A 26,728-nucleotide genomic window follows, 5' to 3' on the forward strand; every position below is an offset into this window, starting at 1 on the left:
TGGCTTAGGTCATGATCTCAGCATCCTGGGATTAAGTCCCACATCCGGCTCCCTGCTCAGTGGGGAGTCTGCTTGAGACTCCCCTTTCCCTCTGCCCCTCCCCCTACTCTCTAAAAATATTAAAAACCTAAAAAAAGTAAATAAAAAAATAAAATGATACCATCAGTGCATTTTCTGTACATAATTTATCTCATTTTCAAATCGAAGCATTAGAATTCACCAGCTAATTAGAAATAAGTAAAGACAAGTCTTCAGTTTCTGGTCTGTTATCTCTCTTGCGGCTCAATTATATTTTAATTGTCCCAGAAAAGAAAATACAGACAGGAAGAATACATACATGTATCGAGTGCCAGCTGTCCACTTTACTCATGGTCTCTAATGCACCCACACCCTTTGAGGTGTGCATTACTATGTACATTTCACAAATGAAGACACAGAGGCTCTGAGGTTATGTGACTTGCCTGGGATCCTAAGACCAGCAAATGTCAGAGTTGGGATTCTAACCACGTCTGTCTGATTCTAAAGTCCATTCTCTTTCCCCTTCACTACACTTCCTCCCTAGGGAAACAGAAGAGAATTAGGGACATAAAATCTCAAGAAGTTTCACTAAAAGGCATTTCTCTGTGACTCCAACAACAAATTGGACGGAGGAGGCAGGCGCTGTGAACCCTAACTCTAATCCCTTTGCATGACATGATTTCGAGAAAGTCAATTAACCTCTTATTTTCCATCATCCTGTATTCACAAATAGGGGATACGCAGACTTTCCTCAATTAATGAGAAAGAGTTGCTTCCCAAGTTGGTTTGTGTTATTTGTTACAAATATGCATTCACTGTAATTACGAACCATAATAGTGACTTTACTTCTGTAAGAAGTTAGTAATTGGTCTGAAGGAAATGACAGCTGGTCTAGTGAAAAATCAAACCATTGGATCCAGAATGGATTCCCTTTTTATTTCACTTTATATAACGTCTCTTTTGAAGTGTGTGATGCCTGTATTCTTTCACGCCTGGTGATAGGACAAAAAAATGGAGAAACGAAGAAATGTTTAGGAGAGAAGAGGAAGGACAGGTAGGAGTGTGACTGTTGAACACTTTATGTGCCAAATTGATTATTTTTCCCTAGGCCTAATAACTCCAAGGTGGAAATGGATATTTTTCCTTGAGCATTAAACACATAACATTCACAGCACTCATTGGACCTCAACAGTTACCGGCTGTTGACAGAACTTGAATGTTGACAATGCAGAGTCTAAGATTGAATATACCGGACAGAGCAATAGAGGAAATATTCAAAGTAGAAGCATTTTAGAATATAAAAATTATACTTTTGATTTTTTCCTGGATCCTGAGAGACAGTATAACAGAAAAAGCCTCAGTCTGAGATGCTTTCTCTGGATGTCTTATGAGCTAATGCTCCGTGTGACCTTGGGCAAAGTATTGAACTCTCAGAGCTTTTGTTATAGTTTAAATAGAGGTTATGGAGTTTCTGCTGTTGAAGGGCTGGGCATCTGTAAGGTGAGGACAGTATCTTCGAGAGCCTTCCTTGCATTTTTGTCCTTTGGTTTTGCGGTGGCCGTGGGACCCAGTTTGGTCTATAGCCACCTTGAGAGCACACCTGATGAGGTAGGTCAGCAGAAGAATGGAAATGTTTGAAGGCGCAGAGAGTGGGAAACAATGGGAAAAGGGGGACTTGAGTTTTCCCCTCGAAATCCTGCTACTTCTTTCAAAATAAAGACCTAAATAAGTAAATTTTTAAATTGGAAGGAAGAATTAACCCCAGCTTTTGCAGGCTAAGTTCCTAAAGGATGAAACTCCTTGACATATTCCTACAGTAGCCCCTGCAATTAACAGGCACGAGGCTGGGGGAAACCGAACTTGACCAGACCTTGGGACTTAGAGATGATCCGCCACCTACGCCACCGTTCATCTGCGACCTGGGAAAGACCCCGGCTCCTTCCCCAGTGGCCTGTCATTTTGCCAGTCGGAATATGCTCTCAGACATTCAATCCACTCTTTTCCTTGTTTTATACAAAGTCCAACCTTTATACACAAAATATGATTTAGTTCTGGTTTAATTTCCTGAATCTTTGTGCTTCTTTTTCTTCTGGCTCTCATGTTCTTTGCAGCCAGTGTCTTTGTCCCCGCAGGTGCAGACAAATTAGCATAAAGAGTAAGTTGCAGAATTGGAGAACAGCAAATTTGATTTCAAAAGCCATTTCAGATTGAGGTCCATTTGGTGGCATTAGGAGCAAAACTAATAAACAAACCAGATTTTTTTTTCCATACTCAAATTGATTTTTTTTTTTTTACTTGACAGTATCCCTTTAGAAGTAGAATATTTTATCAAATTCTGATTTTAGCTGTCATGTACAGTGCCTTTTTTTTTGTTTCCTTTCTCATTATTGCTGACTGTTAAGTTATGTGGGTTGGCAAAGGAAGAGCTTTTCCTTTATAATAAAGAAGAATGCATCGTTAGTGCAATGCCATTATCTACCTGTGTGTTTCATGACCTTATAGAGGCAGCCCATTGTGGTTCGACACTGTTCTTCGTGCTAGCATAACTCCCATTTTATAGATGGGAAAAAACTAGAAAGAGACTTTCAGGGCCATACCTAGACTTGGAAAGATAGGATTCTGAAGAAACCTGGATCTAGTTGACTCTGTCCCTGAGCTGGCAAACATTGTTCATGACTTCTCTCATAAGGACTGGTGTATGTTTACTAACCTGATGTTCTGGGGGTGGCAGGAAGAGTTTGCGGTAAGCTGGACGGACAGATCAGAGGAGGTCTATGCCGTGGGTCATGGTCAAGGTCGTCCAGTAAGGGGCCAGAGTGCAGAATTCGCTGAGCATTTTGGATCTTCTGAAGGATGTCTGCGTCTTGGTGTGTAGGCTCCTATGATTGCAAGACTCAGTTCCTCAGTGAGGGGGTTCCTCGAAAGCATACCCATGTCAGTAGGAGGCAGTGACCTTGCAGGATTCACGCTGCTGTTGGACCTCAGAGCAGTGGACCTGGATCCCGGGATGGGCCTTGGGACTCCATAGAGGGCTTTGGGGTCTTTCCTGGGCTGTTCTGCCACACACCAGCTTCTCCTGAGCCCCCTGCTAACTCGCCTAGGGTTTCCCTCTCTGCGCCTGTCTTTTCTTGACCCCAGAGCTTTGCTTACTCATGTTTTCTTCAATTTCCTCATTTCTCCAGCTTGAAGTGGCCATTCTGGTGCAGATTCCCCATCTGTGCATTTACTGTGCGGCACTCTGAGCTCGGCTTTGGCTGATTTTTGCCTGATTTGTTCCATATTTGCTATTACAGATTCCTAAGAGGAAGAATCTGATTAGCTCATCTTGTGCTGGGCCATGTCGCGGGTCACTGCCCGGTCTGTAGCCAGACTGCCCTCAGTGAGGTGCCCACCCTGAGAGGGTCACGTGGGAAGAAGTGCCGAAAGAAGGGGCTGTGGGAGGAGGGGCAGCTCGGGCCCTGGCCTACTGTTCTCTTCATAAACCTTCCTAATACTATTCCTCACCCTGAAATAGTCCGCCAGCCTCCGAGGAATAATTTCTAGGAGTGAAAATATTTTCAAGGTCAGAAAAGGAGAAATCATTAAAGTGACCGTAGCTACAAGACACTGTCTTAAGAGCTTTACGTTTATTACTTCATTTCCTGCGTACAAAAAGCTTTATAAAGTAGATATAATCCTTTTTGGGCTTAAATAACCTGTTCAAGACAAACCAGTATTAAACAGGGAGGGGTGGATATGCAAGTGTAGTCTGTCACACTCCAAAATTGTGCCTGCAAATTATACTCTTTCCATAGCTAACTGAGTATATTTAACGGGCATTTTCTCCACCTGAGTCAAATTAAGCATCTATGAAATAATTTGGTTGGAATTGTAGCCGTGATGGGGGGAGCGTCGCACACCAGGGCTGGGATGGAGGGGAGCAGTGTGGGCAGATGAGGGAAGTCTCTCTCCTCAGGAGCAAGACTCCCTTCTGTCAGCGCTGTGGGGACCAGAGCCCCAAGAAGGCGCGTCCCCCACCAACAGACGTGAGTGTGCCATGTGGCAGCCTTCCGTGACTTGTATTAGCACAGATCCATCATTAATATGACAAATATGCACACCTGCAGACTTAATTGCTTCCATTTTCTTGAGTCACTGATAGGTTTATGGCCCGCCTCAATTCCAGTAAAACGAAAGCAATCTAGATTGGACGAAAAAAGTGCCTTGCTCCAATCAATCTCTTGAACAGACCCAGACTCCAGCCCTGATGACAGACTTTCTTTCTAGACAGGGTAATTAAAGAGGCAGAGCCAGATACTTCTGAAAGTCCCTTCGTCTCAGTTTTATCATCTATAATACAATCTTAGAAACTCTAGACGGGAAACATCTTTTCTTCTCCCGTCCCTCCCCAAATGATTGGCCCTCCGTCTTGGCAAAGGCCGTATGTGCCCTCCATCTGTCTTATTCCAGAGGCCAGTCAGCGTAGGCTTTCCAGTTTGCTCCTGAGGGGATAGTGGACGTGCTATGGGGTTTCTGTTGTAGTTTGGGGTCCCTCACTTAAGACTGAAAGGCACAAAAAGAAAAGCCATCTTTGTGCCAGAAGCATTTTCGCCACCAAATCCAGGTTTGGCTCTGCCCACAAAACCAAGAATAACACAAAGTGGGGTATCACTCGTTCCTCACTCTATTGAGGAACCCTCTAGCAAAGAAAGCAAAGCTACCTAGTGTATGGTTTGTACCAGTGGAACATTTTAAGTATCAGAAAAAACAAAAAACAAAAACAAAAACAAACCAAAACCACACAAAGATTTAGAAAACTTTAATAGATTATTAAATGACTATGTAGGAAATAATGTGTGTTAAATGGAAATTAATTGACCAAGAATATGTTTTGGTAACCCTCGGGGTCCCCACAGGATATAAAGAACTGGTGCCAGTCGGAAAACCCTCAGATTCTTTCATGATTGTGGAAGAGGGAGATGAGAAAAGTAACTGATGGAATGACTTTTCTCAGTTGTTACTGAAGAATTTGTGAAATTTTTTAAAGATTTTGTTTATTTGGGGGAGAGAGAGGGAGAGAGATCACAAGAGGGAGAAGAAGACTCCCCACTGATCAGGGAACCTGAGGCAGGGCTAGATCCTGGGACTCTGGATTTGTTACCTTAGCCAAAGGCAGACTTTTAACCTGCTAAGTCTCCCAGCTACCCCCAAATTTGTGAAATTTCAACAAACATCTTACTTTCTGAAATTTAAGTATGAAAACAAATAATAGTGTGTACTGTTGACCCTTGAAAATCGTGGGAGTTGGGGCACTGACCCCCTGTACAGTCAAAAATCTGTGTATAACTTTTGATACCGCAAAGACTTAACCTATAACCTACTGTTGACTAGAAGCCACACCCATAATGTAAACAGTTGATAAACACACATTTTGTGTGTTATATGTATCAGATACTATACTTTGATAACAAAGTAAGCTAGAGAAAAGAAAATATTATTAAGAAAATCATAAGGAAGAAAAATACATTTACAGCATCGTACTGTATTTATAAAAAAAAATCCACATATAAATGGACATATGCAGTTCTAAGGCATGTTGTTCAAGGGCCATCTGTACTAAGGGTACCCTGAACTAGCTGGCAAAAATAGTTAGGTTACTGATGCAGCAAAAAATACAGCCATGCCTCCCAAAGAATTTCAGAGATGAAGTCGGGAAAAAAGGTGTCGGAATATCTGATTCAATCTGATCGGGCAGAGCATCCCTGTTTGTAAGGATTCAGCCTTGATGGGGGGAAAACCACTGAGGCCAATGGTGATGGATGAGGTCTGTAAATACTTCAACAGGAATTGAACCCAGTATGAGTGTACAGGGCGGGCTAAGTGGTGGGAGTCACGGTAACACTTGGAGTCTATAGAAGGAATGGAGTCTGAGTGTCACGGTGATGAGGCTTTACCATACATGCTCGTCAAGGGGATCTACTTAGATTTTCAGAAAAGTTTGCCAGGTTCTACCTTTAAGTAAAATCTCTTTTTTTTAATGGTCAGTTACCTCCATATTTGTTGGTAATGGAGCCTCAGTTATGAAAGCAATATAGTTGATAGTCTTTATACATGATTTAGATGATACTAAGCTTTATAGACTAAAAAGTCAAGTTGACGGAGACAGCCTGCAAGGAGATCATTAGAATCCATGTCAGAGGACAGAAGAGAGGGAGGTGATTTTCATGCTCTCAATGCCACGGCAATGTTCTCCCAGATACGGGGTCTAGTTATAGTTATAAAATAAAAGGGTATTTGTCACATCATTAATGATTCAAAAAAATTACCTAGAATTCATTAAAGTAATTTGCTGAAAACATGGACCCAGTATGCTCTCCTGATTTAAATGGGGAAACAAAATGTCATCATAAAGGGCATGGGAAATCTGATAACACATGTAGAGCCATGTTGATTTTTTTAACCAGGAAAAAAATAAGTTATTCTTGTCACTGATCGTTAAGGAGCATATTAATATTAATAACTACAACTCATATTTCTTGCATTTTGAAGCATTTCCGATTGCATTTTTACTTTTTCTTTTTTAAAGATTTTATTTATTTACTTGACAGAGAGAGATCACAAGTAGGCAGAGAGGCAGGCAGAGAGAGAGGGGGAAGTAGGTTCCCCGGTGAGCAGAGAGCCCGATGCGGGGCTCGATCCCAGGACCCTGGGATCATGACCTGAGCCGAAAGCAGAGGCTTTAACCCACTGAGCCACCCAGGCACCCCCCGATTGCATTTTTACTTTAACCACCCTACAAGGGAGATGTCTGTATTACTCCCATTTCTTGAAAGAGAGAGAAACTGAGGCATATAGATTTCAGAGTTATAGGTGCAGGAACCTTGCCTCAGACTTAGGGTTTTCTGTTACTAGAATCCTTCCTGTCTCTGCTTTGCTGCACATTCCACTCTTGGGAACACATTTAATGAACCCAGAGGAAGTGTGAGAACGGCAGGTGCAGAGGTCAAGAGGAAGTGGGTATGGTTCTATGAAGGTAGAATAAAAAGCCTGATATGTGCTGGACACAAAAGCCAAATATGGATGAAAGAAATACGAATGAGTCTGCTGATAACAACGATGAACACTACGAGAGGAAGGCGATCCATATTTATCACATGAAATACGTGTGACCTTGTTCGCCAAACACTCAATTGCTAGGATTCAAAGTTCTATTTGAAACCCGGGGAAGGTAAGCGTAGGGCAATAAAGGAAGTACTCCTTCACGTGAAGGTATTATTCATAGAGAACTTACTTCCCAGGTGTGGTACAATCAGAAAATATAGGTGTAGTAGACAAACAAAAAAGATACTGGAAGTTTCATGAATGAAAAAGACAAACAAACGTTGGTAAGCAAACAAAAAGTCACTATGAAGCTGAGGTTGATCTTAATTTTTTCTTTTCTTTTCTCTCTTTTTTTTTTTTTAAGATTTTATTTTTGAGCAATCACTACACCAGTGTGGGGCTTGAATTTACAGCTCCGAGATCAAGGGTCTTTTGTTCTATTGACCAATCCAGGAAGGCTTCCCTATACTGACCTTTGCTTTAAGACCAATGTCCAAGAGGACATGAGCCTCTTGACATAAAATTACCTTCCTGTTCTGTGCCTTCTTGGCCACAGAATGAAGACTGGATAAAGCTATCAGGTGTCCTTAAGTTCCGGTTTTTATGTCCCGACCTAAGTCTTATGTCTCACTCATTCCAGCTACCACCACTTGTGTTCTCAATCTAATGGTTTGATTATGAAATTTATAGCTGTATTCTTTTAGAACAAGAAGCAGAAAACCCAGCAATTTTATTTTTCATTATGCAAAACCCAACTAATATTGTTTAAAAACGTTACAGCCTCTAATTAATGGATCAGTGCTACTAAGTAGGGAATGGAAATGTCAGTGCCACCTCCATCTGTTAATTTCTGGTCTTTGGTACTAATATGGTATGCCCGGACCAGCAAAGAAGGAAAACTAACCACGGGAGGTCATCTTGCCATGGAAATATGGGTGGAACAATGCTGAAAATTAAAAATGAAATTCCAGAAGGAATATCATGCTGGTTAAAACATAAGAATAGTGACACGGTTGTGGCAGAAAGTCAGGAGAAAAGGGGTAAGGAAGACATAGTGAACAAATAGGTGAATTAGAAATTAGTCTTATACTAGAGTATATACTAGTATCCCCACAGGGAAGAGGTAGAGAAGTGTAGAGTGGTTCAGAACGAAGACTATGGAGCTAGACATCTTGTTTGAATCCAGTCTCCTCCACTTGCTAAGTGCATGACGCTAGGCAAACTACCTTTCTGACTTCTAGCCTCCTCTAAGAGTTGTTCTTTACCTCATGCAGTAACTGTGAGGATGCAGTGAGTCAACATAATCAAAAACCCTTAGGCAATGCCTGATGCTTCATAAGCATTAGCCATTATTCTGAATTGGGTTCTGAGACCGTGTGTGTTTGGGGGCTGATGTTTGTATTTTCCCATTCTTGACTTGATCAAGTCAAAAGAGGAGAGTGTATGCATAGATTATCAGGTCCAGTTCCTGCCATCAGGTCCATTCTCATGGCCATGGCAGATGATACCAAGGATTCTGCCTGACCAATCCCATCTCAGTCCCTTCCTCCGTCACTGGTGGCAAGAGGCGAAGTCAGCTTGTTGACTTGGGTGCTAATGATCCCTTGCAGGATTTGTCACTTATCATTGCTGAGTGGACAGTGGGAGGCTTCAGGAAGAGTGAGTTCCTTTTCTGGAGTCATAGTATCACAGTCATGTGACCAGTTTCCTAGCCTCTCCGTGCCTTACCTCCCAATCCTGGGATAATAATAGTACCTACCTTACAAGCTGTCGAGCAGCTTAAGGAGCGCGGATGTGTTTAGCTCAATATTAGTTGTTGTGAAAAATAGTAATTTTCAATTGTCCTACTTCATTTTTGGCAGATTCAGCTTGATCTTTGTATCATCTAGCACTTTATAAATACTAGGCCCATGCAGAGCTTGGTGCCATGAAGTATATATGATGATAAAAGCACAGAGATTCGGGCACGCTCCACAGAGCACTCACCAGCACCAGAAAGGGGCAGAAGAACAAAGTAGGCATAAGGATTCGTGCCTCAGATGAATGCAAAATGGTGGACAGACTTCACCTATTTTCAAAAATAAGTCCTTCGTGAAGAATGCTTGACTCCTTTTTTTTTTTTTTTTTCCCACTCTCAGTCCTTTAATGTGTGTTTCATGTAGAGGGCCTGCAGAGGAGGGGAGGGCTCTAGAATTAAGGGGGCTATAATGAAGAAGGTGGGGAAGAGAAATGGAAAGCTGTTAGCAACTGGTCCTGTCAATGCCTGTTTTTCCTGTTTAAGCAGCAACATATTAAAGCCATCAAGGACCTGGTATTCCTTTAAAATTACTATCACTGGGGACTAGATGGCTAGATCCACAGTTCCTTGGGGAGATCTGTCTGTCAGGTCATTTAGAGGTCATCTTGACCCCTATCGTAATGAACACTTACACAAATTAGCCTGCAGAAATGGGCTTAAGGCAGTGTCAAGGGAGTCTTTAGACCCATAACTGGAAGAGAGAAAAAAGCAGGTCTGATCCTCCAAGGGAGTCTGTCACAGGGAAATCACATCAGATTGTTGCATGATTTGTACACTAGTGAGAATTGGATAATAACTCAATTTTGTTCCCGGGTCTATGAGCCCAAACTCTTCAAACTCCTGACAGTGTTTACTATTGATGTATATCTTCCGTATATCTAATTCATTAAGCTGAAATACAAGCACAGTGGTTCATGATTTCTCAGTATATATAAATAAACATTGCTCTGGTAGACAATATTGTTTGGTAGGAAGAGCACTGAGCTCAGAGTCAGAAGGCTGGATTTGAGCCCTGTTATCTCTGTCTCATTAGCTCTAACCCTTGCGATCGTCGCTCACCTTCTTTGGCCTTCTGATTCTATTTCTGTAAAACCCACCACATAGGATTGATGAATGAAAAGGGAGGGGGCCTTATAAGAAAGGGATTTGCACATTGTAACACAGTGATTTTAATAAGGAATTTTTCACATGCTTGAGTCTTCGAATTCTTTGTAGAATTCCTTCCCACTTTCCTCTCTTGACCTGGATTACGCAGCAGAGATACGGAAGATTATTACCATTTTTCATCTTTATTCTGTAGGAACCTAAGGTTCAGTTCAGTGTGGCAACTGTAGATCATAGGAAGACGAAAAATAAAATCAGCGAATCTTAGAGTGAGAAGAGCCTTTGGAAGTCACCCCGCCCCTCTTCTGAAGGAGGAGATGGTTTATGGAGAAGATCCTAGAGAGATGCCTGGTCTGCCTGACCATGTATTTGCAAGAAGGCAATGCTCATGGTCAGCAAAGTGAGCTCACAGGTCTGTAGGAATGGGTTAGAAAGCTTTGTCCTCCCGAGGGGAAGATAAGAATGGAAAGTTCCACTTAAGTTGTAATATCTCTTGGCATTTATGATAACAAACACTATACTGATGAGTCTATACGGACGAGAAGAAGATTCCATTTACTACCATTAGTTGTTTGTTTTAAGATTTTATTTGAGAGAGAGAGAGAGAGAGAGAGAAGAGGAGCAGAGGTAGATGGAGAGAACAGACTCTCTCCCAAGAGTCCCAAGCAGACTCTGCACATGACCTGAGCCAAAATCAAGGGTCAGGCGTTGAACCCATTGAGCTCCCCAGACATCCCAACCATGTTAGTTCAGCACTACCTCCATTTGGTCATTCCAGCTTCCTTAACCACAGTTACCACTCCCCCATACCTCTGGGGACACCTGCCTGTGTGATTTCAGGAATATCTTGCCATGTGTCTGATAGCAAGCTTGCTAGAGTTGGCCTTGCGTGCTGGCCTTGAATGGGTCGGGGTAGTGCAGTCTCCCTCTGCAAGAATCTCCATGGCCGGATCTTAATGCAGAGGTCTGTGGGTGGGGGTTTCATGAGAGATATCTACAGAGTGTTCCATTTGCTAGCATGCATTGCAGAAATGTCCACAAATGACTTGGCCCAGGTTCCTTACAGACCTGAGCTGATTCCTGGACTTGGGGTTCCCGGATTTATAAAAACTCTTAAGTAGTTGGAGTCATTTAAAAGTACCATTTGCTTAACTCTGTCAAGGATTATTAGTCCATTCTGGAATTTATGTGAGTGATTCCAATAATGGCAACAGCACAGTATTAAGAAGGACAGTGAAGACGTTGATGTTGACTAGTATGCATCAGATGTCAGATACTGATAAGCACTGTACTTACAGTACCCTGGGGTTGAGATTTGCAAAATGAGAGCGTGAGAATTGAAATAGTAGAGAGGAACAGTAGCCTTGAAGCCAAGGGGTCTAGGAATTTTCCTCCCTAATTCGTATTTTCTAACTGAGTGAACTTGGTTAAATAGGCTGGCTTTTCTGGAATTCTTCATCTGTAAAATGGTCCTATAAATACCCCCATTAAAGGGTCATTGAGGATTAAGGTAGCTCCTGGATGTTGAAAGGGCTTCTTAGCAGAGCTAGTGCATAATAGGTACATCATTACTCGTTGGGCTGAATCACAGGTGATAAGAACAGAAACACAAGTGGATGAGCACTAATTAGAAATGAGATGAATCGAGACTGTTGAGGACAAGCAGTGGGTTTTCCTCCTTTTGAAGTCATTTCCAGGTGATCTTTTATCATTGTCATTTTCCCTTCCCATCCCTTTCATAGGGCGAGAGCCATAGAGGGGACCTCATTGACATAGTTTGGGATCAGAATTAAAGCAAATGCTAAACTCTTTGTTAATGAAGGACTAAAAGTACAAGAGAGAGGATTCAGAAGGAGCAGAGCTCTCAATGGCTCTGAGAATCCGTATCCTTGCAATCAGCCCGCATCCGTCTAGGTCCCTGGCTCTCCAAAACCCGGGCGTCCGTATTGCTTCCAGTGCCACACTGCGGGCACATGGCCCCCAAGGACTTGCAAAGCTCAAATCAGAATTCCAATCATGAAACCGCAGGCTTCAAAATGACTTGTTCTCATTACAATGTATGAAATGATCCGTAAATACATATTTTAACATTACAGAGTTTAAATATTATTACACATCTTACTTGATGTCAGATTTTGTTAAATGCGTGCCGTTATCTCAATTTACAAAGGTCAGTCAGGTGGCAGTGGAGAATAGAGCTGGATATATTTAAAATTTTTCTTACCAGTACATCTGCGGCTCAGATAACCCTGCCTTTTTCAAAGAGCTTTGGGCTTTTTTTTTCCCCCTTTCAAATGAGACTTTAATGAGTATCATGTGGATAAACTCTTTGCGGAGGTTTGAAAAGATCCAGAGAAACACTGTAGTAGGAACAAGCAAACCATTTTGGATGAAATCATAAGCCATTTGAATGCCTCCTCATCTCTCTAGTTGTGTCAGAACCTTTTGGCTGCATTTTTCCGCCACAGGAATGTTTTCATCTCCATGGCTAGGTAAATAGAATGTTCATGTTGTTGCTCGATTGCTATTCACGCCAGCAGAGTAGCAGAGAGTGACCTACTTCCAGCAGCATCCATAGAAAGCTTTGCTGCTTTCCATCACGTCTGATTTTATAAAAAATCTACCTTCTGTTTTTTTTTGCATCCTCTGCCCCCCCTCAGCCCCAAAGACAACATACCATGGACTTTCAAGGTCCTTATTTCTTTCTCTCATCACTCTTGCTTTCTGTGTTGGTTCCTTTCAGACCATTTTAAACCTTTTCTGGAAAAAGAGAAGTGGAGTGGGTGCCTAGCCTTAAAGGAAGTGAGCATTTCTGATGTTTAAAAGGTCACCATATAAGGTAGGGCTGCCGAGAGGGATCCGGTGATGTTTTCTTACTGAGACTACCGTGGACCACATCAACATAAAAGGTAGATAACTCGTCGGAAACCATTTGGAGGCATCTATATGTGGATGGTTCTTTCTTATCAGGGACCACTGACTTGAGTTCCCTGAGGTCACTCTCATGACTTTCTATACTGCCAACACTTAACTCTATAAGTTGACAGGCTGGATTGAGCTAGAAGCATCCCAGACTCCAAGAGGAAAGTCTGATTTGAAAGACTTCTACAGAGCCTTACCCAGTTGGCATGCAGAAATACATAAAAAGTCTGCACCTGATTTGGGGTATTAACTAAAACCAAGTGCCATGTGTGGTTTTGGGTTATAGAACACCATGGTCACAGGTAGGAAGTCATTGGAGACCTTTTGTTTCCATCATTTGAGGTCGAGATAAGTGAGCTTCAGGGAGGTTGTAGCAGCTTTATTCTCCCAGCTCCCCCATCCAGTGCTCTCTTCAGCCTGCCGTGCCGTTTCTCATCACTGGATCATTAATGCTTTGAGGTGCTCTTGTTTTTTGAGAGTAAATGTCACCAAGCAGGGGAAATAGAAATTCAGTTATCCATCTCCTGGTCATAAGTGGAAATTTCTCTTCCAAATCTGCAAGTCAAGAAGGTTCCAGTTACTTGGAAAAGTGATTCTCAAAATTTTAAGACAATCTGCTATAAAGTGTTTGCTTGCGTAGTGCTGTGGACATGGCTCAAACCATGAGATGACAAGAAACAGCCCCGTGGCAGACCGCAAATTGAACAGAGAAAGCACAATGAGAGTCCCATTCCCAGTCGGACTTTGAACATCTTGACAAAAGAATTTCCTGGCTATGTTGTCTCCCATTTTGTTGTTCGCTGAGCCAGGCCTCCATAGGCAGGGACTTCAGGCAAGCAATCGATGTTTTTGGCATCTGTGCTGGTTGAATTCAGACCCAGCAGGGGACCTTATTTTATGTGTTTCTCACTCTGGGCTGTGGGATTGTATCATTTCAGAACTCCATTCCAGATGGTCCCCGTGGCGAGAGGTGTGGACGCCCAGCCAACTCAGCCCCAGGGACATCGCTTCTCTGGCTAGTTTCCTTTTCTTACTCTTCTTGACTTTGTCTGTCCTCTTTGCATTCTTCTCCCTTGTCTGCTCTTCATCTGTCCCTTATCTTTCTTCACAGATGGCCAGGACACTAATGTGCTGCTGTCATTATGTTATGGAACAAGTTGGGGTCTTTAGAGGCTGCCGTTCCAGAGACATTAAAGACTTGGGTCACGTTTGATACGAGGGTAAACATTCGCAGGATAATTAGTGATCCTCTACTGTTATTAACCCCTGACTTAAGCAGGTTATTTTCTTACAAAGGTGTTGAAAGTTAATGCCACTGTTAATAGTTTCAGTTGGAAGACCATAATGAAACCATGTGGAAAACTACACCTACCATCAATATCTTTCAAACTTTGAAATTGGGCAGGTGGGGGGTAGTGTGGGAAGGAAAGTGAAAAAGAATAGAAGGAAAGGGGTAATTATATCATGGGTTTACCTTTGGTTATCTTCATGATAGTCACTGGTGGACAAGTTGATATTGGTATTTTTGTTTGGAATGATTAGTTTATCCCTGCTGAAGTCCTGAATTTATAAGCTTCATCCCATAGGGAAACTCAGAATGGCCCCTCACATAGTACAGGTGGAGGGAAGGCTAGATTCCACTTGTAGAGTTGGTCCCTTTCCCTTGGAACTTTTTCATAAAGAATATGGAGCTATTCACAATATCACACTTAACAGAACTGAAAAACAGCCAAGCAAAACTGATAACGCATAGATGCCCCTCCACTCCAGTCCCTTAACAGCAGGGAGTTTCATGGTAGTGCATTTTGTTTGTCTTCCAACTGACCGAGTTCTTTCCTAACTCTGCTCTGGGGAACCTTCTCAGAAGCTGTATGAGTTTGGGTTTGGAGGACAAGTTTCTAAGATGAACACCAAGTTTGAAAATTCTGGTAGTCAGTCATGGCCATCAGGGGAGTCACCCTCAGCCTTGAAGGACTGTAGGGTCAGTTCAGCCAGTGTCTCAACAAGGAAGCTAAGAATTGACAAGTTAACGCTTTCTTCCAGCCTGACCTTCCCACTTGACCAACCTCGTTACTACTTAGCTGGGTTCAGCCTGAAACCCAGCCTTGTCAGGAGTGTAAAAGGGGCCCAGAAAGCCAGGACTGCTCAAAGCCACTCTAAGTTTCTCAGTGACTGAAGGGATCTTTGAGAACGTCTCCATTTCAAATCCACATTTGACTTGAAATTGCCAGCTTCTTTTTTTTTTTAATTTTTAAAAATATTTTATTTATTTATTTGACAGAGATCACAAGTAGGCAGAGAGGCAGGCAGAGACAGAGAGGAAGGGAAGCAGGCTCCCTGCCGAACAGAGAGCCCGATGCGGGGCTCTATCCCTGAGCCGAAGGCAGAGGCCTTAACCCACTGAGCCACCCAGGCGCCCGCCAGATTCTTTGAAAGAGGGCATCATGGATCTGGTATTCAATGAAGTTGTCTTTGGGGGAAATTCTAATGCTAACAGGTTGTGTTGTCTCAGCAGCTTAGTTCAGGGATGCCCAGCATGAGGGGACCTAAAAGGGGGCAGGGCACTTGGATGGGTTGAGGAAGTGGTTGTGTCTGGAAAAGGAACTTCTGTAGCAGGATTTGGGTATCCTAAGCTAAGAGACAGTATTACAAGTTCACAGGACTCAAACTAATATAGAAAAATGACTAAGGGGGTGCCTGGGTGGCTCAGTCGGTTAGGTGTCTGACTCTTGATTTCAGCTCAGGTCATGATCTCAGTGTTCTGGGATTGAGACCTGTATCAGGCTCTATGGTCAGCGGGGAGTCTGCTTCAGATTCTCTCTCTTCCTCTGCCCCCGCTCCCCAGCATGTACATATGTGCGCGCTCTCTCTCTCTCTTTAAAATAAATATATCTTAAAAAAAAATAGGAACAATGACTAAGACTAATTTAAAAGTGATTTTATCGCACTCTCCTCTGGATCTTTTCCCATCCAGATTATTCTCTAGTATGTCTCTGCTCCAGGTTCCATCTTCCTGCTTCCCTGTTACACACAGAAGCTTCAACATTTCTTCCTTAGAAACCACATATCTGCACCAGAATGAGAACTTTTCTTACCAGCCTGAGGGCCAGTCAGAAAGTGGGTCTGACTCCTAGAGGCTCTAAAGAGATATCCCAAACCTGTCTGCTCTGTGTTCAGAGGGAAAAGGAAGGTGGAGTGTGGGTTCGACCTGAAAAAAAGATTGGACATTGTTTGGCACATTGAAATGATCATCTTTCATCTTTCATCTTTCATGTGGAGCATACTGTTATGGACTTAGAATCATGGAATGTCAAGTTACAGAAGGGTCCTGAAATTCTCCTATCCAGCTTCCTCTTACACAGATGAGAACATCCAAAGCTAGGCAGCTCGTTCCAGGTTAGTCCAGGCCAGGTCTCTTGAATTCCAGCTCCGTGTTTTGGTCCCTGCAGAATATAGGATCAGGATTACCCAGAGATTGGGATTGAGTCCCGTTGGTCTGCTACTTTCTTTCTGGATCTTCTTGATCTTTCTAAATCGTGGCCTCATTCACTTCTCTGCTTATTAAAACCATGGTGACTTGCTGTTAGCTTAGAACTTCTTAAACTGGCATTTATACCTTTCACATTTGACATCAGTGTACATCTCTAGCCATGACTCCTCTGAACAAACACCATCCTTCTACCAGGAGGCATCATCCTGATTCTTTGTACACATCGTTCTCTTCATCTGGAGTTGGCCTGCAGCATCTCTTCCCATTCTGTACCTTTGCATGGGTTTCTGTCTAGCTGGGTGCCACCCCGTCACTCAGCACTGTTGTTACTCTTCCCAGTAATTAGTCATGGCCATGTCTTCAGTCTCTTACTCCATTAAAGGCTCCTTGGGAATAGGGATCACATAGCACAGTTTGCTGAATGTCACCATTAGAGTGTGCTCCAAAAATCTTCATTACATATAAGAACAAATGGCATCCTGGTTCCTGTGTGTTCCAGGCAGGTCCAGAATTTTGGGAGGTGCTGAGAGATGTGAAGCTTGTGTAGGGGAAGAATGGACATGCTGAAAGTATCTAGAGATCTCAGTCCCACAGTGTGATGGTGGCCGTGGTGCCCATCCCACCCATGGTATCTTGACATGGCTGGGAAGGATTCTGTTGGAAGTTGTTTTATGAGCACACTGTGGCAAATGTTCTGTCTGAGCATCTTCCGTTGCCCTCAGGATGCCTTGTACTAGAATAACTGTCACTTCTCCTCTGTGCTTCTTGGGAATCTCAGGGGAGGCTTCCATTGGTAGAGCAATTTCTGACATTCTTCTTGAGATACTCTGCTAATATCCAGACCAACATGATTACACTTATGTTTCAAGCTCTGATCTCAGCCCCATTGGTGATGAAATTCACAAAACATTTACTGTACCCTGGGTTTTTCATTGGCTGACCTAGGGCAAGTATTACATATGTAAATAAGTTCCTGGTTTCATGTTTTAGCCCTCCCGTGTCAAATCCTGCCAGGACAAGGAAAAAAGCCAAGGAGGAAGCTATCATTCTGTAATTATCTTGAGTTTTAAAAATGACAGGTGCTCTCATGGGCAGGCCTGGTGCCTTACTTCCTTTGCCCTTTATCTTCTACAGTGAGTCTGGTCTAGGCTGAACCAGGATATCACTGTCCGTGGGGATGGGCATGAATAATTCACAAAGAGATTCAAAGGGTTGGCCTGAAAGCCTAGGTCAGAGATTCTGTGCTCTCAGCTCACCTTCCCTGGGAGCATTTTTCAATAACCCCACCATACCTGTTCTTTCCTTGGTACCATCGCTCCTAGGACTCCAAAGCAGAATGCCTTCCTCCTCAGAAATTGGCTTGGACTGCTGATAGGCATGGGTTTCTCTTTGGGCTGTGAAGATGTTCTGGAATTGGAGTGGTGACGGTTGCAAAACCTTGTGAATATACATATAATATACTTTGAAAGGGTGAATTTTATGGTATGTGAATTCAATCTCAATTTAAAAAGAAGTCATGGAATACTAAGACTTTGCACGACAAATTAAAATATCGCAGCACGAAAACTCCTAGAAGACCACATGGACTTTGTCCTCAAGTGCTTTCTCTTCTCTGTGCTTGTGCAAAGGTCATGTCATCCTGTGTGTGTTGGGCGCAGAATAAAACTCTGGTGAGTTTTATTCCCTGTTTTGATTTAGGCTGGCATGACCTTGGTCTGGGTGTTTACCTGTCCTTGCTTCCACAGTTAAAATGGAGAGAATGAGCCTCACCTTTCTGATGAGGGTCTCCTGGGAAATTAAAAAAAATCGGCTTAAGAACTTTGGAGTTGGGGCGCCTGGGTGGCTCAGTGGGTTAAGCCGCTGCCTTCGGCTCAGGTCATGATCTCAGGGTCCTGGGATCGAGTCCCGCATTGGGCTCTCTGCTCAGCAGGGAGCCTGCTTCCTCCTCTCTCTCTGCCTGCCTCTCTGCCTACTTGTGATGTCTCTCTGTCAAATAAATAAATAAAATCTTTAAAAAAAAAAAAAAAAAAAGAACTTTGGAGTTGTGAGGTACTAGATTCCTTCTGAAGAGTTACAGAAAGGGTGGAAGTGGCACCCAACGTGTGTGGAATTAATCCCGGGCTGGCTAAGAGCAGGTTTGGGTAAGGTCTGCGTATGTGTTGCTCTGGGTGATTTAATGATGGCGATAGGTGCTCTGTTAGCAGCTGTTAATGGTCGTGATTGTTGTCCGAGGTGAGGAGACTGTTTGGTTCCTATCGTAGTGGCGGTAGGTGGAGGAGGGGTGTGTTTCTCAGGAGGAATTGCCCTGGTGTTGTGAGGTGAAGGCTTGACTGGTGGTCGGGAGGGGCTTGTGATGGGGTGGGGGGGGGGGGCTTCAGTGATGTGTCGCAGGGCTACTGCCCAGAGGCGCGCGCCAGAGTCTTTCTTCACCTGGAAGTCTGGAAGACCTCCTTAGAGCTGCAGTGAACTCGGGAGGCTTGTGTCACTCACTGCCTCACTCAACAAACAGAGCTGTGCCCATGGAAAACCAAGACCCGGATGCAGGTGAGCCTCTGTTGTCACACCCTCTGCCCACTGCCGCCTCCTGGCTGCTTGTGCTAGTCACTTCCCTGAGTGTGGACAGCCTACTGTCCTGATGGGACGATGGAGTGTTCCAGGCAGTGGGGCAAGGGGCTGAGGATGGAGGGGAGCCCTGATCATCTTGTTTGTGCTGTCTCGTCATTGTCCCTCACACGCTCTTTTACTCTTCTCCCTGGTCTGGGGTTGTTAGGAGGAGGGGGGGATACCATCTGTGTCTTCCAGGGACAGGCGAGTGACCTGTGGCTTGTATGAATTCTTCTCACTGACCTACCCTGAGAGGACCAGACAGTACTCTTTTTCTTCCTCCTCCCTCTAATTATCCTATCAGTATCTGAATGTCCTCTTCCCCCTTCTCTACCTGTTAAAAGGAAGTCCACTCAACCTTCAAGGTCCAACGCCAGTATCTTCTTCTGAAATGTTACTTTTCTCCCCCTCTTCCACCCTCAACCCAGGCAAGCCTACTCTCTCCCTCTGCGCTTCCACATGATGTCATTAATGCACACGGTGTAACACCTGCCACGTTCGCATTCATTCAGAGTTGGTTGCTCTGGAGGGCTTGTTGAGAGACTCATTTAGATTAGTATTAGTACTAATACTAATTTAGATTAATATTAGATTTGTATTACAGTGCCTAGAACAGTGCCTGGTGCATAATACATGCCCAGTGGGTATCTGGTAAGTAAATTAATGAATAAATATATAAGTAAATAAATAAAGCACATCATTTGTGCCCTCCTACAAATAGTGAAAGATATTTATAAACTCCATAAATATTTAAAATTGCTTCCCTCTTTATGGTGTGGTACTTGATGAGAATACTATTCTAAATGTGTCTTATTAAATCTTTTTTATGCCTATGGAATTTTTTTTTTTTTGGTCAAAGGTGATAAATTTTAAGAGAAGAAGCCATGCCTTTTAAAAAATGAAGTTTTATAAAGCCATGCATTGCCAACGTGTGCTCAGCAGAATATCCGTTCCCCTGGGTGGTCACAGTTGTTAAGGGAGAAGGGATTTGGAGGCCAAATGAAGTTTAGGAAAGGCTAGGTTAATCAGGTCTCTCTACCGTGGGATGTCTCAAAGCTTCCATACGATATTGTTCGGGAATATTAGCTAGATTGACCTGTAATCTTGGCGTACTTCTGTGACCATAGCTTAGCACCTACAGTGTGGTGCGTCTAGTAGGGTTTTGGTGTTTTGTTACTCATCTTTGACGTTCATCTGCTGCCTCGATGTAGAGCCCTGAGAGCGGGTGAGCGCTTCCGTCCGCGACGAGGCCTCGCTTCTTCACCACCTTCTCCACGTGCGCAACCTCTCCTCTGCAAAGATGAGAGAAAAATTAAAGGGAATTAAAACATTACTGGACACAGCACGTATCCCACACCACCAGTGGGCTATGCTGCAAATGATTGTGGTTTTAGAAATACCCTGTGAGTCCCAGTGGCTCTGCGGTAACCTCTCAGGACTGTTCCAGACGTGCCAGTTCTCTGCACAGTAATTACCAACTCTCTCCTTGGTAGAGTCACTGGTGTCTAGGAATAATTGCTAGGGAACTCAGATTTTCAAATTTACAAGAGGCAAACAACCTTGTATTTACCTCGGGGGTTTATCAGGAGATTCAAACTGTGCTGGGTAAAGTATGCTATTGATCCCAGAAATACGGGGAAGAACTTGAATTTTCACCTTGGTATTTTTCTCAATGGGTGAGAGCCCAGCTCACTAAATTATGGTGCAAAGACCTATGGGGGAGCATTCTTTTTTTTCTCAGGGCTCCTTCCCTTCCTGGAGATTTGGGGTAGCGGTAAACCTGACTTAACTCAAGCTGGAGCCCTTTGTTGTCTTTAACTGATGCTGACTAATTGGTACCATTGATGAGGAGGAGGAGGAATAAGATTCAGGTTGGTCCAGTCAGAATTCTGACCCATGCCTTTGGTGTTTGTCCCCTAGAGATCTCAGGGAACACAGAGGACATCCCTCTGGTGCGCTGGAGACAGCAATGGCTGGAGAACGGCACTTTGCTTTTTCACATTCATCACCAAGATGGTGCCCCCAGTCTCCCTGGACAAGACCCAACGGAAGAACCCCAGCATGAGTCAGCAGAAGAAGAGCTGAGGATCCTTCACATCTCCGTCATGGTAAGAGCGCCATGGCTTTAGCCTCTTGGGTCATAGCTGATGTTATCCTGACACAAAGGGACTTGGTGCCATAGACACAGCTCTAGAAAACCCACTGCACCATGGTCATTCCTCCTGTGAATAAGTAAATGTCCTATTTGTGGGAACTGTCTCCACCTGTGGTGAAGTCAAAGTTGTGATTGTTTCTGTACCGCCATTGCCCAACTGTTCGCCTTGCTAACGTGCCTAGATACGGAGTGATTTTTACAGATGAGAGACAGTATCCAGTGCGGGCACTGGGTTGTCTTAGAAAGGGGTTATTCAGGGGTGCCTGGGTGGCTCAGTCGTTAAGCATCTGCCATTGGCTCAGGTCATGATCCCAAGGTTGTGGGATTGAGTCCTGCATGGGGCTCCCTGCTCGGTGGAAAGCCTGCTTCTCCCTCTCCCACTTCCCCTGCTTCTGTTTTCCTCTTGCTGTGTCTTTTTCTGTCAAATAAATAAATAAAATCTTAAAAAAAAAAAAAAAAAGAAAGGGGTTATTCAACTAGTAAAGCAGAATATCTTATAATAGTTGCTCCATCCGTGCCTATGGAATGACTGAATTGCCAGGCTCCTTGCCGCTACTAGTCCCTCTTCTCTCTTTTCCCAGGAGGGAGAAAGTCAGCATTTGGCTTCCTTACCTCTTACAATGAAGGGCACGTCAAGACATACTTGCTCTTCTCTGCAGCCTAGCTCAGAATGTCATTGTCGGCATTCCTTCTCCTACTGAGAAATTTGAGGCTTCAAGAAAATGAGCAGGCTCTTTCTAAAATTCTAGGGACTTGTATTGTAGAATCTCTCTCAAAAGTGAGTGCTCCAAGGGCAGGCAGTGGTTCTGTTTGGTGGTTTTTTGTTCACTGATGTCTTCTTAGCACTTAGAACAATGCATTCAGATAGTTAATGCTTAATAATAGTTGCGGAAGAAATGAATGAATTTCCCCAGTGGAGATAGAAAGTGCCTGTTTCACTTGTGGTAGATCTTTCATGTATTAGTATTATATTGGTAAAACCAAATACATCATCACTTGGTTTGAGGGCAGCCTGAGAGCAAGCAGGCCGAGGCTGGACTGATTTCATGGGCCATATGTTCAGGAAGGCATGGATTGCTTCACGTGTGTGTTGCTTCACGTTTGTGAAACACTACAGAAAACCAGTCTAAGTCTTGGTCTAAACTCTTATTGATTCCTCTGGTACCCACCTGACATGCTATTTAGTTTTGTGTATCAGATTGGGATAAACTGAGCACATTTTAGATATATAAAAATTTCCATCATCCGAATATTTGGCTTTGAATCTCTTCCCTGGAAAATCTCTGATAAAAATTTCAGAATCTAAGTCTTCTATTTCTTCTTCCATTGGTGTTTCCATGAACAATTGGCTTGCTAGATGATCTGTGTAGACACAAGCTACTTTATTTAAACTATATGGTCAAGAAAAGAGTCCTCGAAGGGCACATAGAGGTTAAGTCTGTGTTTAGATGTGTGAGAAGGCAGACAGAGAAGTGAAATTGTTCTGCCTTGCATTTCCAAATTAATTGAGGTTTATGATAAGGCATGTGCCCTACTCATAGACTAATTAATTATAGACTAACATTTCCTCTCTCAGGGAAGCTTGTCTTCTTCAATGTAGCTTGTAGTGTCCAGAGAGTGGTGAGAGCAGGCAGATCAACTGAATCAATCCTGTCATTGACTGGAGTGACAGATGCAGAGGCTACATTGTCTTCACATTTATGGTACAGTCTGATTGAAAAGCAAGGCACAATGGTGGACTTCCCACCAGCCATTCCCATTGTCCCATCTCATTGTGGAAAGCAGTCATTATCATGGATGGTTTCTGCTTCGTTTTGTTTCTTTTGGTCTTAGACCATTTCAAGGAATGAGTCATCACCCCAAAGAAATGTTTAAGGTGTAGACAAGTGTCTAGAGTGTCCCAAGAACTGATATCAGGTGTGATTGTGTCTGAAAGAGAGAACTTGACTATGATTATGTCTGAAAGAGAGAACTTGACTAGAGGCGGTTAAGATGGGCAAGGGGTCAGAAGGTGTGTTCGGTGGGGGCTGGAGGAGTAGTGTGACATCCACAGAAAGACAGTCTAAAGCTGGTTCCAGTTGCTACGTCCCATCTTGGTGTGGCAAGGATCCTACGTTCTGCCCCCAGAATGATGTGTTTTAGTAAGTTCTCTCCAGACATGTATGTGTATATATGCGTGTATATGCGCATACATGTTTGTGGGCGGGTGGGTGGCGGTAAAGCTAGAAATGTGCCAATCAAGGATGCCAAAGGATTTGAGGACATGGTTTGTGCCCTTAAAATATAACAACCCCTATGAGGAGCCCTACCTTATTAATGCTTTTTTTTTTGAGGCCCTCCCGAGCAGGGATTAATGGACCATGGGCACTGAAATGGAAAGAGAGCAAAAGCCAGCCTTCAACCTGTCTCTGAAATCTTTCCTTCATATGCTACCCATCACCCATGGAAAACCAGCAATGACATTCTGTCTTCCAAATAAAATGGAAGAAATTGTTCCTGCAGCTCTATTTTACTTTATTCTATGTGATTTTTTCATTAAGCTGGAGGGGAGAGAGGTTAAAAGTGCATGGGCAAAGGGTAGGGGTAGGCAAGTCTTGTGTTTGTGGCTTGACCTCTTCAATATGGATAGGCCCACATCTCAATGAAAAATTCAGGGAGGCTGTTGACTTCTGTAAGAAAACAGGAATCCCAAGGTAGAGTGAAGACAGAAGTACTCCCTCCCACCCTTGTCAAAGATGGTGTGGTCACCTGAGTCTCATTCAGCCCAGGGTTGCCCCGTCCCCTTGCCCCGTTCTCATTCCGTGCTGTATACCCTTGCTCAGCGCCTTGCCTGTCCCTCACATTCTTTTCTAGATGCAGCTTCAAAGTCTAAAGTTGTGTGTCTGCCCTCAGCTTAGAAATCGAGCCTGAGGGTATCCTGTTTGAGGATGTCGTTCCTAGAATCTCTGAAGGCTCCTTCTTAAGAGACTCGGGGACTGGTAGACTTTATCTGATACCCTTTATACCGTATCCTTTGGAGGTGAAGTAGGCAGCCATCCAAGCCCTCTAGAAAGAGAGTATTATAAACATCAGAAGATTTTTGCAGTCCTTTGACTAGTAAAGCTGTTGGGCAGCAGAATGCACTTACACAAAATTTTATTATCCAAACCCTGTTAGTTATGAAATGATAACAGTGAGCTATTTTTCATTAACTATAACGATCGATACTGATGCAGTTTTCAGTTTGGATCCAAATAACATAATTTGGAAAAGAGAGAAGTTAAGGTGATTATCAAAACATGAATACACCCAACCTCTTCTCTCTTCTTAAGAAAATGTATATTTAAAAGCTTAACTGGTAATTCAAAATATTTCCAATATGTGTCAAGGGAATTAATGGTTCTGTGAAAACCTTCGGGTTTACATTTCTCTCATGTATTTACACTTTTCTCATCCATATTGCCTCAATGCAGGGACCACTGTTTATTTTTATATTTTGCATTTACTGCTCTTAGTTTTAAACACAGTCTAAGTAATGAGAGACAGAAAGGCAAAGGAAAACCTTTTCTGTATCCATGTAACACTCTATGAATGAGAATTGGAGAATTCTCTCTTATACTGTGCCCACTAAAAATATACCATCAGCAAAATTGTGGGCTTGCAGAAAACCAATACCTCGGCTGGGAACTTGGCAATTTAAAACTTTGAAAAACCTTTTGCTTTTCTTATTTTTCAATCACATCCTAAAATTTTTGAATTATTTTTTCCAAAGAGGTACTCTTTCCCTCCTGCCATTGTATATTATTGCTTGGAGGGTCAAACAATGGGTTTTAACCTCCTGCACGATTCCAATGGGGCTGAAGATATTTATTTTGAATTTTGTGAGATAATTGACATAGAAAACTACTGAGGTACACAGGGGTACTCTTTTGCAAACTCTTGAACAACTGAAAGCAAAATCATCAAATGAAAATTGATGTGTGAATTTAAATCCAGAAGTCAAAAGAATTTTTCAGGGATAAGCAAATTGTTTACTCCATAGAAGATCAGGTTTTATTTTGACTTTACATTAGATATTCAGCCTCTGTGGATTTAAATTTCCATATTGTACTTTGGCTAATTTGCCATATGATCCACATTTTTCTTCTTAAAGTATGCAAAGGAATTGAATGGTGCATAATAGCATTTTAATGTATTATCTATATATTTCATCTCTGTAATTAAAGATGGCAATGTTAATAGACTTCCTATACGCATATAGGTTGGTTAAATACATTTTTCACAGCAAGTAACCTTTCAAAAATGCTTCAGTTTGATACATGTTTTTTGTGGTGATAACTCCCACTGGTAGATAATCTTTCTTAGTTCAGCCGTCTTAGGCCCGATTCAACAGTTGTGGGGAAAAATAATCTTTGAGCGTTTGTTGATCTCCCTGAGGATTGTGTAGTTAGAGCCCATCACTGAAGGCTGGGAGCTGCTGAAGACCAGTCCTCACTAGTCCTCACTATTCCTGGCTGGGTGGAGCCCATTGGCCAGTGTCTGCAGGTTCCTGCGACACCCCCCCAGCTGCTGGCTTCTTGGGTGTTTCTAGGTACCTTGTTTCTGGGAGCCCCAGGTGAGCCCTGGACACATAGTTTTCTTTGGGGAGAAACAGTGTAGAGAACAAAAAAAGGCCACAGGTGCTACCGTGGAGTCCCAGTGTCCAGGAAATAGAATGGACACTTCAGAGAAGTCCCATTCTGGGAGTGTGACACGTGGGCTGAATCAGTGCAAAGCCGAGGGAGTATACCTGCGGAGTCTCCAGGATTGTGTTTCCAGGACTGTAGACAACCGTGCACATCCTTGCTCAAGTTCAGTTCAGCCCCCTACGCATCACGTGTTCTGTTGCTGGAAGCTGTCTGCACTGCACTCCTAAAGCTCAGGGACGTCCAGGGGCAGGGAAGGGCAGTTCTACACATGGTCATTGCTATGTGCCATCAAGACCATCAGTTAATTATTAAGTGTCTGTGGGCACAGGAGAGCTGGATGCTTTCTCTGTCCATTCCTTTTTCCTTCAGCTAATCTATTAGAGAAGTTGATAAGCGAATTCATTAATAAGGGTCACTTTTACATATCTGTTGTCAATTTATATAATTTTCTCAGTTCAGCTGAGGGTGCCCTAATGTATCAGGGGCGATCCTTCTGAACTTTAGAAAGAAATGGGGGAGTTTAGTCATATCTTGCATTACCACAAAGGCTAGAACTAGAGTAATGATTGGGTCAGTCAGAAGAACGTTTCTAGCAATTCAAGCCATCCATCACGAGGCAGGACTGATTTTCGGCCATCCCCACACTTACCAAAGCCATTGTTGTGTACTTGGCTTTCCATTACAAAAATGGTGGGCAGTTCCTAAAAGAATCAGCAAGATCCCTACCAACAAGACCTCCTCGCTCTTGGGGTGTTCCTGACAGACTGAGTTTCGAAAGATAACATGCCTGGGCCTATTGGGGGCTATCCCAAGTGCCGAGAAAGAGTTGGTTTATAAAACCTTTCTACCTGACACCATGGTTTGGCTCTGCAACACTTGCCAAGGCATAT

At 43.2% G+C, this 26,728-nt stretch overlaps 1 protein-coding gene across 2 annotated transcripts in view; it reads left to right on the plus strand.

The window, feature by feature from the left end:
* ASTN1 (astrotactin 1) overlaps nucleotides 1-26,728 on the plus strand; it is a 317,340-nt gene that overhangs the window by 94,513 nt on the left and 196,099 nt on the right. For both annotated transcript variants that reach the window (XM_032318415.1, XM_032318416.1), the window contains exon 2: nucleotides 20,937-21,124. In XM_032318415.1, the coding sequence (XP_032174306.1) occupies nucleotides 20,937-21,124 (188 nt within the window). The remainder of the gene's footprint in view (nucleotides 1-20,936; nucleotides 21,125-26,728) is intronic.

This window comes from Mustela erminea, chromosome 17 (genome assembly GCF_009829155.1).
Source record: "Mustela erminea isolate mMusErm1 chromosome 17, mMusErm1.Pri, whole genome shotgun sequence".
Classification (NCBI taxonomy): domain Eukaryota; kingdom Metazoa; phylum Chordata; class Mammalia; order Carnivora; family Mustelidae; genus Mustela; species Mustela erminea.